The sequence below is a fragment of the Musca autumnalis genome, unplaced genomic scaffold (assembly GCF_047663935.1).
Source record: "Musca autumnalis isolate F117 unplaced genomic scaffold, ASM4766393v1 scaffold_5, whole genome shotgun sequence".
Taxonomy (NCBI): Eukaryota; Metazoa; Arthropoda; class Insecta; order Diptera; family Muscidae; genus Musca; species Musca autumnalis.
Window position 1 is genome coordinate 199923179 of NW_027412088.1, and position 18459 is coordinate 199941637.

The window sequence follows — 18459 nt, forward strand, 5'->3', positions numbered from 1 at the left end:
CAAGGTTAGGTTAGGTTATAGGATGCGCAGCTGCTGTAAAAGGCAGCCACTCCACTCGGAGACCTTGTGGTCCATTGTGATCATCCTGTTTTGTTGAGATCGGATATTGTTGATATTGATATTGTTGATATTGTCTGTTGTTTGGTGGTTCTGCATGTGGTTCTGTGTGTGATGATGACCGTTAATGTGTGGTGATATGATGATGTGTGATGATTTTTGCTGGTGTATATGTGATGGTGGTTGTGTAAGTGTGGTGTGATGGTGGATATTGCATCTATGGATTTGATGTGATGGCGTGTGGTTGTCTGCTCGACTGGATACCAGTTTGTTGTTGCTGGATGGGGGAGGAAGAGGTAGGAGAGGAAGAGACGGGTCGGGGGGGTATAGGAGAAGGATGAGGGAAGATAAAAGAAAGAAAAACAAGAGAGGTATATTAGTTATTAAATAGACTAACATGCAGTTAAGTTTGTCTGCCCCATAGCCATTTAAGACCTCTACAGTATGCAAGCAGGACTGATGGGTCGAAAGAAGAGAGGTAGGAGAGCGATTCAATCATGTATGTGCCGAAGAGTCTGTATCTCCTGGCCGTCTGGGGCACTGGCACAGTAAATGATCAATCGTCTCCGTCTCCTCTGCATCTTCACACAGCCTGCAATAATCACTGCTGCTAGCCTCCCATCTGCACGTCATTGATCTGATGTTGCAATGGCCAGTAATGACCCCCACAACAACCCTGATCTCTGACTTACATAGTTAGAGGAGGGAATCAGTTCTACGTGCCGAGATCTCCGGCCAGATTGACTTAGCCACCCGACAACCAGGAGCGTCTAGCCAAGTTCTTTTGGTTTTCTCAACGTGGAACCTTGTGAGTTTGTCAATGAAGTGACAAAGCGGGGGTCGCACTCCAACTTCCAGTTGTATATCGGTTGATTGCGAGCCTCGCCTTGCCAATTCATCCACAATCTCATTTCTCACTACACCGCAGTGACCAGGTACCCAACAAAGTCTTACTGGCAATCTGCAGGCTTTCAGAGCAATTCTGTCAATAGTGGGGACATATTTCGAAGAATTTCAGTCGCCCTTCGTCATGCGTTAACTGTAATAAAAACATGAACACGGTTTATGTGAACTTGGTCCTGATGATAAAGTATTTTGTGTTAATTGCAAAAACTTTGGCAACGCGGCAAATTACAGAGGATGTGGCTCCTATAAGGAGTTTATATCTTATAGAAACAAAATTGCTGAAGAATCCAAAGCACGAAAAATGCCTGCGGCAAGAAATGTTACAGGTTTTTTAAATAGTCAAAACATGGTTAGTGAAAATAGAACATTTGCTAATGTTCTTAGAGTACATGAGAAGCAGGAAAATTCTGCTTGAATCGATGAATTTTTAAAAGTCGCCAAAATTTTATGTGATCCTGAACCTATAACCGTAGAGGATAGGATAAAGGATTTCTTGAGCAAGTACAAACAAATGTCGAAAGATCAAGCAAAGGCTGAATGCTTGAAAATAATGGAAGGTGTCCAAGATGGGTACCACCGGTAACTCTTTGAACATAGTTACTTTTAATGTTGGCTCCCTTGTCAACATCAGTAGAAAGCTTGAACTTAAAGTAATCTTGGATCAAGGTAAGGTTGATATAGCGTTTCTCCAGGAGTTACACTTGCCTGAAGAAAATAATATTTATTTAGACAACTTTATTGTTCTAAGGGACAAGAGATCTGTTGGAGTGGGTATAGTTATTAAGAAGAGCATTTCTTATTCAAAAATAGCAATTCCTAATTTAAAATTTCCAAATTTATTTGTAGAAATCAACGTTCTGATAAACGGAACAGTTCAAAAAATGTTATGTGGGTCTGTTTATTTCCCTAGTAATTATGATCGCAGGTATATATGTAATGGTTTATCAGCAATTCTAAATTTTTCTCAAAATTTTGATGGGCTTATAATGGGAGGAGATCTAAATGCTAAACATGTTACCTGGGGTGACCCAATTAATAATTATAATGGTGAGGTTCTCTCAAATTGGTGTGTTAATGAGAACTTAAATGCAAATAGGATTTGTGATTCCTATCCCACTTATCCAAGCTGTTCATCACATTTAGACCATTTTATTGTTAGTTGTAATTTGTAACCAAATTTCACAACAAGTACATTACCCACATTTTCAGTACGAATTTACAAAACTACACCCATTTCTCATTCTTACACTTTAACAATAATCATAGTTCCAAATTTCTGGTTTCCAGCTCTATCCGTTCACCCAAATCCAAATTGTACTAAATTTAATACCATTTAGAACTTTTCGTGCACATGAGTACGAATTTCCAAAACCATTTCCTTCTATAAACACCACTTCCCTACCTTGATTTCCATACCAAATTCCAGGATTCTAGCTATATCAGTTGAAAAAAATACAACTGGTACTAAATTTAGTAAGTTTTAGTACACTTATAGGCCGAATTTCCAAAAACGCTTTGGTACATCTTTCTAACTCTCCATCAGTGACCCACATTCCAAATTTCAGAATTCCCGCTCAATCCGTTCACCCAAATCCAAATTGTACTAAATTTAGTACCCTTTAGAACTTTTCGTACACATGAGTACTAATTTCCAAAACCATTTCCTTTTATAAACACCACGTCCCAACCTTGATTTCCATACCAAATTCCAAGTTTCTAGCTAAATCCCTACAAAATATACAATTCGTACAAAATTAAGTACTTTTCGTACACTTAGAGGTCGAATTTCCAAAAACCCTTTGGTACATCTTTCTAGCTTTCCATCAGTTACCCTCATTCCAAATTTCAGAATTCTAGCTCTTCCCGTTTGCCTAATACAAAGGGTACCATATTTAGTACCTTTTAGTACTTTTCGTACCCTTCTAGGTCGAATTTCCAAAATCCCAGCCTTATCTCACCCCTACACACCGACGGCAACCCACAGTCAAAATTTCAGCTTTCTAGCATCAGCGATTTCGTCGAGACGATGATATACATGTCACTCACACACTCACTAACTCACTCACTGAGCTCTTTTATATATATAAATAGATATTTTGGATTTTCTGTAAGTTGAATTCAGGGATATTTTACAGAATATTTCAGAGAGAGAGCATCACTAAAGATAATGTCAATGTCGTGAATGACCGCACAGGTTTTTCCATTAGACCCCTTGTTTAAGTGAAATTCGTGAATACCTATCTGTGTATGATTGCCTCCGTTATTAATGCACCTTTAATTATTTATTTTGAAATTAATTAATTGTTGCTAAATTTAAAAAAAATATATATATATGAAAATCATCCACTTTCAATGGGCATTGAACTTGCTTTCACTTTAAATTCAGCTAAAAGTGATATCATTGTTAGGAAGCCTATCATTATTAAGTAAATGTACGTAAAATTATCTACTCAAGATTTTGATTACACTTAGATACTATGTAATTGATTTGGTGTTGTTTCGTTTGAACGTCTAAAATGTTTGAACAGCACTTGGTCAGTCAAGTATTTACACGTGCCGTGCATAAGGTTTATTTTAAAATATTCGATGAACATAGAAGATATGTAGGGCAGATAAGCAATTTTTAGAGTTATCTATAAGTATGTTAATAGAAAAGTAAAAAAAATGTGCATAAAATATAGGCATAACGTCAAAGTATAATCTTCAGAAAGAAGATAAGGTAACTTTAATGATATTTTTATGGAAATCACTTGAAGTCTTCTGTAACAAAAACCTACACCTTCTATAGAAAGCCTACTGGTCTTAACAAGACGACTTTCTTCTCATCATCTCAATGGAAAAGTATATTACTATTGCCGTTCTGTTCTTTTCACTTCCATTGTTTCAAACAAAACATTTCGGAATTAACTAAGCGCCACAAACCCAATAGCTTTCTTCATTGTTATCTAACTGAATGAGAATTTCAGCCAAAATTATTTACAAGCTATTTTTGCCCAGTTTTGTTATCAATCATTTGTAATAGATAGCGTTACAGGTAATACCTGCCAATGGACGATACACTTGAAAATGTAATCCACTGTGTCATGTAAACTGCACTATCGATAGTGTGGTGCATAGCTCTATTTTTTGGTATAAATACGTACCGTTATTGTTCTAAGATTCACACAAGTTTTTTTCGAAAATGTTGAAGACAGTGATTTTATTGGCCTCCCTAGCCTGTGCCTTTGGTGCTGCAGTTCCAGAGGGTATGTTACCCCAATTGGATGGTCGCATTGTTGGCGGTGTTGCTACAACCATCAGTGCTTATCCTTGGCAAGTATCTCTACAACGTAGTGGCTCCCATTCTTGTGGTGGTTCTGTGTACTCACCCAATGTTATTGTTACCGCTGCCCATTGCTTGCAATCTGTCTCCACTACCGTCTTAAAGGTTCGTGCTGGCTCTACCACCTGGAACGCTGGTGGCACTTTGGTCTCGGTGGCTGCTTTTAAAAATCATGAAGGTTATAACTCCTGGACTATGGTCAATGACATTGCTGTTATCCGTTTAAGTTCCTCGCTGACTTATGGTTCAACCATTAAGGCTATTGGTTTGGCCACAAAGGCTCCTGCTAATGGTGCTGCTGCTGTTGTCTCCGGTTGGGGTACTCTACAATCTGGAGCCGCTACATTGCCCACCACTTTGCAATATGTTGATCTTAAGATTGTTAGCCAAGCTGAATGTGCTTCTTCCGCCTATGGTTATGGTTCTGAAGTGAAACCTAGCATGATTTGTGCCTATTCGGCTGGCAAGGATTCCTGCCAAGGTGATTCTGGTGGCCCATTGGTTTCGGGTGGTGTTTTGGTTGGTGTTGTCTCCTGGGGCTATGGTTGTGCTTTTGCCAATTATCCTGGTGTCTATGCTGATGTTGCTACCCTACGCTCTTGGGTTGTGAATGCTGCAGCTTCAGTTTAAGGCAGTAAAACAGATGTTTCACAAGAAATTTAATAAAGCTTTTTGAGAATAACTTAATGGAATTGAATTTTTGCTTTTGGTTGGGAATCTACAAGTGTGATAGCATTTAGGGACACCTGTCCATCACACTTGGAGATATCGATCAGGTCCAGTATTACTAGTTACATGAAGTCGTAAACTTCTTCTGTCCCTTGTTTAAGAGAAGTTAAATTCATACCAGGATGCGTATACATGTTGACAACACTTATACGCAACTTAGAACATAAAACGCTTAATTCATTTCTGAAGAGATATGAGAGAAATAATATCGATTTTTTGAAGAATATTTTCCACGGTGTGTTAGAACCACACACAGGGATACTTTTTGATAGATTTTGCTTTGTATACCTTCCAGTCTCTTGTTTAAGGGAATTGAAATTCATTCCAGATCCAAGGGTGCGTATACATGTTGACAACACCAATACGCTTCTGGGAACATAATTCACTTTAGTCATTTACGAATAGCTATTGGAAGCATTACTTACTTACTTACCTAGCTGGCCTATTACAGACCATTTGTTCCATAGACCGAACTAAGAAAAGATCTCCAATTCTCTCTGTTTAGTGCTTCGCTTTCTGGAATACCGCGCCTTGTCATCTCTTCATCCACTTGTTTGCGCCATCTATTCTTTGGCCAGCCAATTCTGCGTGCACCTCCATGTGGCTCGAATTTATACGCCTTTTTAGCGGGTTCATCATCGCTCAATCTTATTATATGGCCTAGCCAACGCAATCGCTGCATCTCGATACGTTTAACTATATTGATGGCGTTGTATAGCAGATACAGCTCGTGGTTCATACGACTTCGATATTCACCGTCAACGCAGATCGGTCCGTAGATCTATCGAAGAATTTTTCTCTCAAACACGCCAAGCACTGCCTTATCTGCTTGCGCAAGTACCCAGGCTTCGGCACCATACATCAGCACGGGTAGTATCATTGGAAGCATAATGACTGATTTTTTGAGAATATTTTCCAAAGACTACCAGAGCCACAAGCACGGATATTTTTAAATGGACTTTGAAGATCACGATCGAAAGGTTTTGAGAATACTTTTAATTCAATAGCAGAGCTACAATCACAGGTAGTTAAAATATTACTTTTTGAAGGATTACCAGAGCCAAGAAAAGAAGGATTTCTTAAAGAAATTACTGCTTTTGATTATCATAGCTTCATTCGGTGGTATTTATAGATTATCTTTTGATATTCAGCCATAGTTGGTACTTAAAGAATACATCGTATTCTTGCCCAGGCCTTGAAACTCTGAAGAGGATCTTCCGGAAGACATCTAAATGGGTGATCTTACATAGAAGAATTTTTGGTTGCTTGTTTAGATGAATTAAAATTTCTTCCAAATTCAAAGGTGCGTATATATGTTGACAACAAGTATACGCCCCTTAGAACATATATGACTTAATTCACTTTTAAAATGCTATGAGCAGCATAATGACGAATTTGTGCGATATTTTCTCGGGCTATCAGACCAACAATCATGGATACTATTAGATGGACTATATGGACCAATAAGACGGGAGTTTTGAAGATAGTTTTTATCGACCAGCAGAACTGTAATCAAATATGTTTGAAAGCTTACTTTTTGATGGACTATCAGAGTCACGGAAAGAAGATTTCTTAAAGAAAATATTGCCTTTAATAATCAAAGCAGCATTTGGGGATATTAAGAAATTATTTATTGCTGTTCATATAGATCAAACCACCATTGTTATTTAAAGAATATTTTTATAGACTATTAGATTATCAAGCCCTGAAAACCTCTGCAGGAGATTCCAGAAGACCTCTAAATAATCTTCTATACATAGAAAACCTTCTGGTATCCTGTTTAGATGAAGTTATTTTTTTTTCAAATCAAAAGGTGCGTATACATGTTGACACCAAGTATACGCTCCTTAGAACATAAGAAAGAAACGAATCAATAATCACAAATATTTAAGAGATTATTTTTTGATGTATGTATTTTAAGATGAATTTTTGATTTTCCGTTATTTTAAAAATATTTTTGTAGAATATTAGATTATCTATCTAAGAAGACCCTTCGACTCTTCTTTAATGGGAATTGAAGCACACCACCATTGAAACTATTCGATTGTTAGAGAAACTATTCTCTGTAGAAACGATCTTCAAAGACCGTGCAGTCTTACAAGATTTACGTCAAAAAACATGTTTTTACCACAACTCGCAACATGAACTCTGTCGTCCTTCTGTTTCTGCGGAAACAGAAAGAATAAAGTTATTTTTCTGTTTCTTGAACGCCGATTTATTTATTTATTTTTTATAAGATGACAATTGTTTATTTATTGTTTACAAAATGAGCTTCTGACAATATTCTCAATAACTCATACTATGTTTACATAAATTCATCAGTCATTGTACCTTAACACGAAGCAACTGCCTCCACAACCCAAGAGCGTAGCTGAGCAACATCAGCATAGACACCAGGATAATTGGCAAAAGCACAACCATAGCCCCAGGAGACAACACCAACCAAAACACCACCTGAAACCAATGGACCACCAGAATCACCTTGGCAGGAATCTTTGCCAGCCGAATAGGCACAAATCATGCTAGGTTTTACTTGAGAACCATAACCATAGGTAGAAGAAGCACAAGCAGCTTGGCTAACAATGTTAAGATTAACATATTGCAAAGTGGTGGGTAATGTAGCAGCTCCAGATTGTAGAGTACCCCAACCGGAGACAACCGCAGCAGCACCATTAGCCGGAGCCTTTGTGGCCAAACCAATGGACTTCATGGTAGAACCAAAGGTCAAGGAGGATGACAAACGAATGACGGCAATATCATTGACCATAGTCCAAGAGTTGTAACCTTCATGAATTTTATAAGCAGCCAACGAGACCAAAGTTCCACCAGCATTCCAGGTGGTAGAGCCAGCACGAACCTTTAGCACCGAAATTGAGACATATTGCATGCAATGGGCAGCGGTAACAATAATATTGGACGAATACAGAGAGCCACCACAAGAATGGGAGCCACTACGTTGTAAAGAGATTTGCCAGGGAAAATCACTAATGGTTGTAGCAACACCGCCAACAATGCGACCATCCAATTGTGGCAGCATACCCTCTGGAGCTGCAGCACCCAAGGTACAGGCTACACAGGCCAATAAAATGACTGTCTTCAACATTTTCGAAAAATTTTGTGTGACTTCCCAAAAAATGCTCGGGGTATTTATACCAACGAAATTGGGTGCAAGCTGTCCATTATCAATAATGCGTTTTACATGAAACAATGGAATATGCTTTGAAGTGCATCTGGGGGTATTAACTGCAATGCTATCTTTTACAGGTGATTGATAACAAAGCATGGAACAGATAATTTGTAAAACATTTTTGGCTGTAATTCTTAGACATGTAGATAACAATGGATAAAGAAGCTATTGGGTTTGTGGGATTTTATTAATCCAAATTCTTTTGTTTGAAACAATGGAAGTGGAAAGTATGCCAAAAAAAGACAAATAAAGAAAGGCAAAATATTTTTGCTTTACTAAGCGAACCTTTTCTTTGTATTCTTGTGAAGACCAGGAGGTTTTCTGAGGGGGGATCTATGATTTTGTTATAGAAAATTTTTAGTGATACCTATAAAATACCATTAAAGATTTCTTATCCTCTTTCTGAATATCAAACTTGGGCGTTATGCCAACTTTTTTTGTACAACGTTTTACCTTTCTCTTAACATACTTATAGAAATCTATAAATATTGCTTGTCTGCCCAACATATCTTCTATGCTAATCGAAAATTTTAAAATAAACCTCACTAAGGCCGCGTGTAAATACTTGAGTGCCTAAGTGCTCTTCAAACATTTTAGACGTTCAAACTAAACCAAATCAATTACGTTGTATGGATTGTCTGCCGTGATAATATGCCTACATACGTGTTTAGGTGTAATCTAAATCTTGTATAGATAATATAACGTTCAAAGTGTATGCGATGGGCTTCCTCACAATGATATCTCTATTAACTGAATTCAAAGTGAAAGCAAGTTCAAACCCCATTGAAAGTGAATGATTTTTAAATCAATTCTTGTAAAATTTAGCAACAATTACTTGATATCAAAATAAATAATTAATGGCGCATAAGTAGCGGCGACAATCATACACACTTAGGTACCCACAAATTTCACCTATACAAGGGGTCTAATAGGAAACCCTGTGGTCCAGTCATTCACGACGTAGTCAGTATCTTTAATTGTGGTTTCTCTAAAATCCCAGCAGGTATCTTTAAGACGATTCGTATTCAAAATCGTTCGAATTACTACTAAATTGCTGTCATTGTAGGAAATGTTTGTTTGATTAAAAATAAAAACAATTCAAACAATTTTCAAAAAACAGAAGTTTGGTAGTAGTTTGAACGAATTTGAATTCGAATCGTCTAAGAGAAACAGGCCATTAGATGGACAATTTAATAGACTAAGTCCATATTTACATTCGGCAATTTTCCTTGCGGTAATTGTCAGTTTGTCGGTGAGAGAGGTTGTTGAGAGGCAAAGGGTTACCATATACCCCACCTCTCTCTCTCCAACAAATTGACAATTGCCGCAAGTAAAATTGCGAAATGTAAATATGGACTAATACTCACAAAAAACTCCCGACTTTTTGGTAAAAATAATATACACGATTGTTGGTCTGATAGTCCCAGAAAATATTCGCACAAATTCGTCATTATGCCTCTCATAGCACTTCAGAAGAGACTGAAGTGATTTATGTTCGACGTGTTGTCAACATGCACAACTACCTTTGGATTTGGAAGAAATTCAACTCCACCCATGAACAGAGGATTATTTAGAGGTCTTCTGCAATATCTTATACAAGGTTTCAAAGCTTCAAATAACGCTTTCATACTCAAAAGCAATATTTTCTTTAAGAAATCTTCCTTCCTTGGCTCTAATAGTCCACCAAAAATAATCTTTCAATATTATCTGATTATAGTTCTGCTTGTCCATCAAAATATCTTTAAAACACCCGTCTTCTTGGTCTAGATAGTCCGTCTAATAATATCCATGATTGCAGATCTGATAGTCCATGAAAAATATTCTCGAAAATCAGCGATTGTGTGTCCCATAGCTCTTTGGAAGTCTCTAAAATGTTTTATGTTCTAAGTAGCGTATACGTGTTGTCAACATGTATACGTACGGACTTCTAGGTATAGAATATCATTTAGAGTTATTCTAATAGTCTACAAAATATAATTTAAATAGCGGTGATGGTTTCTCTGATTGAACATCAAAAGATAATCTTTAAATATCTTCATCTAAGGCATTGCTAATCAAAATCAATATCTGATAGTCCATCAAAATTTAATCTTAAAAATATATTTTACTAGCGGACCCGCGAACTTCGTCTCGCTATTAAGGAATAAAATTTCATACAAAAACTCAATTTTCGATTTTTCCAATTTTCCGACTTTTCCAGAGAGATTTTCCAAAATTTTCTTCCGTAAAGACGTTCTCCTCGAAAATACGAATAACTGACAAAAAACTTTACAGAAATCGGCCTAGCCGTTCTCATTTTATGAGTTACTATACATTTTTTACACCATTTTTATATATATACTAGCAAAGTGCCCGCTACTTCGTATGCGGAAAGGATATAAAAAACAAATAAACAATATATAATATGGAAATAGCAAACACTCAAAATTAACAGCGAGACCAACATTGCACACCAATACCCACACTATATCCAAAAAATACAGATTCCAGCACTGTCCCTACACCCAATAGTACGATTTTCCAAAACTACCTCAATCCTTCACTTCACCAGTAATCTTAATTCCAAAAACAGGATTCCAGCGCTATCGGTGCACTCAAATTCAAATTGTACCATTTGGTATATTTCGTGCCCATAAGTACGAATTTTCAAAACTACTTCCATTCTACCCTCCAACTGTAGCCTTAATTCAAAATTTCCGGATTCCAGCTCTATCCGTTCAACCTAAATCCAAATTGTACCAAATTTAGTACTTTTCGTACCAATAAGTACGAATTTTTAAAACTACATCCATTTTACTCTCCAACAGTAGCCTTAGTTCACAATTTCAGGATTCCAACTCTATACGTTCGCCCAAAATCCAAATTGTACCAAATTTAGTACCATTTAGTACTTTTCGTACCCATAAGTACGAATTTTCAAAACTACTTCCATTCTACCCTCCAACTGTAGCCTTAATTCAAAATTTCCGGATTCCAGCTCTATCCGTTCAACCTAAATCCAAATTGTACCAAATTTAGTACCATTTAGTACTTTTCGTACCCATAAGTACGAATTTTCAAAACTACTTCCATTCTACCCTCCAACTGTAGCCTTAATTCAAAATTTCCGGATTCCAGCTCTATCCGTTCAACCTAAATTCAAATTGTACCAAATTTAGTACTTTTCGTACCCATAAGTACGAATTTTCAAAACTACTTCTATTCTACCCTCCAACTGTAGCCTTAATTCAAAATTTCCGGATTCCAGCTCTATCCGTTCAACCTAAATCCAAATTGTACCAAATTTAGTACCATTTAGTACTTTTCGTACCCATAAGTACGAATTTTCAAAACTACTTCCATTCTACCCTCCAACTGTAGCCTTAATTCAAAATTTCCGGATTCCAGCTCTATCCGTTCAAGCTAAATCCAAATTGTACCAAATTTAGTACCATTTAGTACTTTTCGTACCCATAAGTACGAATTTTCAAAACTACTTCCATTCTACCCTCCAACTGTAGCCTTAATTCAAAATTTCCGGATTCCAGCTCTATCCGTTCAACCTAAATCCAAATTGTACTAAATTTAGTACTTTTCGTACCCATAAGTACGAATTTTTAAAACTACATCCATTTTAATCTCCAACAGTAGCCTTAGTTCAAAATTTCAGGATTCCAGCTCTATACGTTCGCCCAAAATCCAAATTGTACCAAATTTAGTACCATTTAGTACTTTTCGTACCCATAAGTACGAATTTTCAAAACTACTTCCATTCTACCCTCCAACTGTAGCCTCAATTCAAAATTTCTGGATTCCAGCTCTATCCGTTCAACCAAAATCCAAATTGTACCAAATTTAGTACTTTTCGTACCCATAAGTACGAATTTTTAAAACTACATCCATTTTACTCTCCAACAGTAGCCTTAGTTCAAAATTTCAGGATTCCAGCTCTATACGTTCGCCCAAATCATAATTGTACCAAATTTAGTACAATTTAGTACTTTTCGTACCCATAAGTACGAATTTTCAAAACTACTTCTATTCTACCCTCCAACTGTAGCCTTAATTCAAAATTTCCGGATTCCAGCTCTATCCGTTCAACCTAAATCCAAATTGTACCAAATTTAGTACTTTTCGTACCCATAAATACGAATTTTTAAACCTGCATCCATTTTACTCTCCAACAGTAGCCTTAGTTCAAAATTTCAGGATTCCAGCACTATACGTTCGCCCAAATCATAATTGTACCAAATTTAGTACAATTTAGTACTTTTCGTACCCATAAGTACGAATTTTCAAAACTACTTCTATTCTACCCTCCAACTGTAGCCTTAATTCAAAATTTCCGGATTCCAGCTCTATCCGTTCAACCTAAATCCAAATTGTACCAAATTTAGTACTTTTCGTACCCATAAATACGAATTTTTAAACCTGCATCCATTTTACTCTCCAACAGTAGCCTTAGTTCAAAATTTCAGGATTCCAGCACTATACGTTCGCCCAAAATCGAAATTGTACCAAATTTAGTACCATTTAGTACTTTTCGTACCCATAAGTACGAATTTTCAAAACTACTTCCATTCTACCCTCCAACTGTAGCCTTAATTCAAAATTTCCGGATTCCTGCTCTATCCGTTCAACCTAAATCCAAATTGTACCAAATTTAGTACTTTTCGTACCCATAAGTACGAATTTTTAAAACTACATCCATTTTACTCTCCAACAGTAGCCTTAGTTCAAAATTTCAAGATTCCAACTCTATACGTTCGCCCAAAATCCAAATTGTACCAAATTTAGTACAATTTAGTACTTTTCGTACCCATAAGTACGAATTTTCAAAACTACTTCCATTCTACCCTCCAACTGTAGCCTTAATTGAAAATTTCAGGATTCCAGCTCTATCCGTTGAACCTAAATCTAAATTGTACCAAATTTAGTACCATTTAGTACTTTCCGTACCCATAAGTACGAATTTTTAAAACTACGTTCATTCTACTCTCCAACAGTAGCCTTAATTCAAAATTTCAGGATTCCAGCCCTATCCGTTCGCCCAAATCATAATTGTACCAAATTTAGTACCATTTAGTACTTTTCGTACACATGTGTACACTTTTCCTAAACCACCTCCTTATGTCAACCGTACGTTTTAACATTGATTCTCACACCAAATTTCAATCTTTAATCTTTATCCGTTCACAAAATACGAATTGGTACCAAATTTAGTACACTTTAGTACTTTTCGTACACTTATAGTTCGAATTTCCAAAAACCCTTTAGCACATCTTTCCTACACTCCATCAGTGACCTTCATTCCAAATTTCAAAGTTCTAGCTGTACCGGTTCGCCAAATACAAACGGTACCATATTTAGTACCTTTTAGTACTTTTCGTACCCTTCCAGTTCGAATTTCCAAAAACCAAGCCTTATCTGTCACCTTCGGACCAAGAGTGACCCTCACCCAAAATTTCATGATTCTAGCTTCAGCCGTTTCGTCTGGGCGTTGATGAATCAATCAGTCAATCAGTCAGTCAGTCAGTCAGTGAATCAGTCACTCTACTCTTTTATTAATATAGATACTAGCGGACCCGGCGAACTTCGTCTCGCTATTAAGGAATAAAATTTCATAAAAAAAACTCAATTTCCAATTTTCCGACTTTTCCAGAAAGATTTTCCAAAATTTTCTTCCGTAAAGACCTTCTCCTCGAAAATACGAATAACTGACAAAAATTTTTACAGAAATCGGCCTAGCCGTTCTCATTTTATGAATTACTATACGTTTTTTACACCATTTTTATATATATAGATAGATTACAGTTTTGCTAGTCGATCAGAAAAATATTCAAAACACATGCCTTCCTGATCCATATAGTCCATCTAGATCTGATAGTCGCAAAAGATATAAGCAAAAATTCGTCATTAAGTGGTCTATGCACTAAGGAGCGTATACTTGCTGTCAGCATGTATACGTACCACTGGATTTGGATGAAATTTAAATTCATCTTAATAAGAGACCAAAGGACCTTCAATGTTTAGAAGATTATTTAGAGGTATTCTAGAATACCCAGTACAGGTTCTAAAGGCTTGGGTACATATTAAAATAGTGTACAAAAATATTATTTAAATATCACGGACGTTTCCCTATTAAAACATCAACAAATAATCTTCAAATGAGGCTTGAGTAATTAAAAGCAATATCTTATTTAAGACATCTTGTTTCTTTGGTTCTGATAGCCCATCAAAAATAATCTTTCAATCATATTTGATTATAGTTCAGTTACTTACTTACTTAGCTGGCCCATTACAGAACATTTGTTCCATAGACCGAACTAAGAAAAGATCTCCAATTATCCTGTTTATTGCTTCGCTTTTTGGAATACCGCGCTTTGTCATCTCTTCATCCACTTCTTTGCGTCATCTATTCTTTGGCTTGTCAATTCTGCATGCACCGCCATGTGGCTCGGATTTACACGCCTTTTTAGCGGGTTCATCATCGCTCATTCTTATTATATGGCCTAGCCAACGCAATCGCTGCATCTCGATACCTTTAACTATATTGATGCCGTTGTATAGCAGATACATCTCGTGGTTCATACGACTTCGATATTCACCGTCAACGCAGATCGTTCCGTAGATCTTTAGAAGAATTTTTCTCTCAAACAAGCCAAGCACTGCCGTATCTGCTTGCGCAAGTACCCAGGCTTCGGAACCATACATCAGCACGGGTAGTATCATTGGCAGCATAATGAGTGATTTTTTGAGAATATTTTCCAAATACTATCAGAGCCACAACACGCATAATTTTAAATAGAATTTAAAATACCATGATCGAAAAGTTTTGAGAATATTTTTAATTCAATAGCAGAGCTACAATCACAGATCGCTAGAATATTACTTTTTGATGGATTATTAAAGCCAAAGAAGGAAGATTTCTTAAAGAAATTACTGCTTTTGATTATCATAGCTTCATTCGGTGATATTTATAGATTATCTGTTGATATTCAATCGGATAAGCCATAATTGCTATTTAAACAATATATCGTAGGCTATTAGATTATGTGACCAGGCCTTGAAACTCTGAAGAGGATCTTCCGGAAGACATCTAAATGGATGATCTTCTATACATAGAAGACCTTTTGGTTTCTTGTTAGATGAATTCAAATGTCTTCCAAATTCAAAGGTGCGTATATATATTGACAACAAGTATACGCCCCTTAGAACATATACAGTTGAAATCGCTCATAACGTCGGTCAAGGGACCGACCAAATTCGGACGCTATAAGCGATAGTCGTTATAAACGATATTAATAAAATAGGTCAAATTATACTATGTTTAGTGTCTTTTGGGTATAAATACGTTGTTTTATTAAGTAAATCAATAAATTCAATTCAATGTGTGTACTTTTCCTTTTTATCTATATATATAAAAGAGTAGTGAGGTGAGTGACTGACTGACTGACTGACTGACTGATTCATCAGCGCCCAGACGAAACCGCTGAAGCTAGAAAGTTGAAATTTTGGGTGTAGGTTGTTGTTGGTGTGTAGGGGTGAGATAAGGCTGGGTTTTTGGAAATTCGACCTAGAAGTGTACGAAAAGTACTAAAAGGTACTAAATATGGTACCCTTTGTATTAGGCAAACGATAAGAGCTAGAATTCTGAAATTTGGAGTGAGGGTAACTGATGGAGAGCTAGAAAGATGTACCAAAGGGTTTTTGGAAACTCGAACTACAAGGGTACGAAAAGTACTAAATGGTACTAAATTTAGTACAATTTGGATTTGGGTGAACGGATAGAGCTAGAATCCTGAAATTTTAAATTAGGCTCACTGGAGGAGAGTAACAAAGAAATGTTTTTGGAAATTCGAACTATAAGTGCACGAATAGTACTAAATGGTACTAAATTTAGTACAATTTGGATTTGGGTGAACGGATAGAGCTGGAATACAGGCATTTGGAATGAGGGTCACTGATGAAGAGTAACAATGAACGGTTTTTTGAAATTCGAACTATAAGGGTACGAAAAGTACTAAATGGTACTAAATTTAGTACAATTTGGATTTGGGTGAACGGATAGAGCTGGAATCCTGAAATTTGAAATTAGGGTCACTGGTGGAGAGTAACAAAGAAAGGTTTTTGGAAATTCGAACTATAAGTGCACGAAAAGTTCTAAATGGTACTAAATTTAGTACAATTTGGATTTGGGTGAACGGATTGAGCTGGAATACAGACATTTGGAATGAGGATCACTGATGAAGAGTAACAATGAAAGGTTTTTGTAAATTCGAACTATAAGGGTACGAAAAGTACTAAATGGTACTAAATTTAGTACAATTTGGATTTTGGGTGAACGGATAGAGCTAGAATCCTGAAATTTTAAATTAGGCTCACTGGAGGAGAGTAACAAAGAAAGGTTTTTGGAAATTCGAACTATAAGTGCACGAAAAGTACTAAATGGTACTAAATTTAGTACAATTTGGATTTGGATGAACGGATAGAGCTGGAATCCTGAAATTTGGAATGAGAATCACTGATGAAGAGTAAAAATTAAAGGTTTCTGGAATTCGAACTATAAGAGTAGGAGAAGTAATAAATGGTACCATATTTAGTTCAATTTGGTTTTGGGTGAACGAATAGAGCTGGAATCCTAAAATTTGGAATGAAGTACACTGATGGAGAGTAAAAAAAAGGTTTTTGGAAATTCGAATTAAAAGTATACGAAGAGTACTAATTATAGTACAATATGGATATGGGTTAACGAATAGAGCCGGAATCCTGAAATTTGGATTGGTGGTCACTGATGAAGAGTAAGAAAGATGTACCAAAGGTCCAAAAGTCCTAAATGGTAGTGAATTTAGTATGACTTGGATTTGAAAAGCTGGAATCCTGAAATTTGGAATTAAGATTACTGTTGGAATATAGAATTGCGATATGGAGGTAGCTTTGGAAAATCGTACTAATGTGCACGAAGTAGTACTAAATAGTACGAAGTACGCTATAATTTGTTTTTTTGAGTGAACAGATTATTGTTGGAGTGTAGGATTGAGGTAGTTTTGGAAATTCGTACTTATGGAAGAGTGCTAAATGGAACTACATTGGCTATAATTTGGATATAGATGAACGGATAGAGCTAAGATATGAAAGTACATTTTGGAAAATCGTATACGAAAAGTGCTAAATGGTACAAAATTTGGTACCTTTTGGTATTTGCTATATGGTACAGAATTTTGTACAATTTGTGATTTTGTAAAGGGTAGAACTGGAATTTTGAAATTCGGTATTAGATTAGCAATTGGTGTTTAGAGTGGAGGTAGGGAGGAGGTTTTAAAAATTCGTACTTATTTATACAAAAACTACTAAATAGTCCTCAAATGGGTTTCAGGGGAACTGGTAAAACTTGAAAAGTGAATTGGGGTTAGAATATATGTTGAATATAAGGAAGTATTTTTTGAAAAGTTTACCTATGTGTACGAAAAGTTGGGTTACATGTTGGTACCAAAACCATTTTAAATAGTTAAGGTACTAAATTTGGTGTTGGGTGTAGGAACAAAGCTGGGATTATATAATTTGGAAATACGCTATTTGTACAAAAAATACGAAATGGAAAAATATTTGTTATGAAGATCGCTCTAAAATTTGAGACAAAGTTCTGAGTTTGAAAATTTGTACTGAATATTATTCCACTGAATTAATGTTAACGCCAAGGAGTTTCTAAATAATGTACTGAAATTAAGTAATCAAACGTGAAGTACCTTTTCAAAAAATGGTTTTTGTTCTGACCGCTTTGGTATGTTAATTTGAAAACGTGGTCCAATGCGACAATTTTGTTCACTAGATGTTATTTAAATAAAGCCTATAAAAAAGCCTAAATTGAAATGCCTCCAAACTAATTTTCTGTTATATACGGTTGGCATACCCGTGCACATTAAGTAAAATTTTTTGTAAAAAAAGTTTTTCTAACCTTTCATGCCACAAATTCCGAATTTCGATTGGAAAATGTGCAGAAAATCGTCAAAATACTCTATATCATCAAAATATCTCTTCTAATAAACGTGGATTGAAGTGGACATTTTTTAAATTAAACTTTTATATCCTCTGAGTATTCAAGGTCCAAATTTAAAGAAAATTTGACAATATAGATTTGTTCTTCTTTTAAAATACACTAAGTCGAGAGGTACCGTTATACGGGGATATACGAAAACGTGGATTTTTATGACAATTTTGAATGCCGAAAATTTAACGGACCTATTCGGGTTCTGGGCGAAAGGGTGAGATAAAGTTTAGT

The 18459-nt window shown here is 36.1% G+C and overlaps 2 protein-coding genes across 2 annotated transcripts; one reads left to right on the plus strand and one right to left on the minus strand.

Moving 5' to 3' along the window:
• The first annotated feature begins 4105 nt into the window (after positions 1–4105).
• On the plus strand, positions 4106–4972 carry LOC141405735 (trypsin alpha-4-like). Its single transcript, XM_073990402.1, has one exon. The coding sequence runs from the start codon at positions 4145–4147 to the stop codon at positions 4913–4915; it is 771 nt and encodes a 256-aa protein (XP_073846503.1). The 5' UTR covers positions 4106–4144; the 3' UTR covers positions 4916–4972.
• Positions 4973–7266: 2294 nt separating this feature from the next.
• Positions 7267–8117, minus strand: LOC141405053 (trypsin alpha-4-like). Its single transcript, XM_073989032.1, has one exon. The coding sequence runs from the start codon at positions 8115–8117 to the stop codon at positions 7347–7349; it is 771 nt and encodes a 256-aa protein (XP_073845133.1). The 3' UTR covers positions 7267–7346.
• Positions 8118–18459: the final 10342 nt, after the last annotated feature.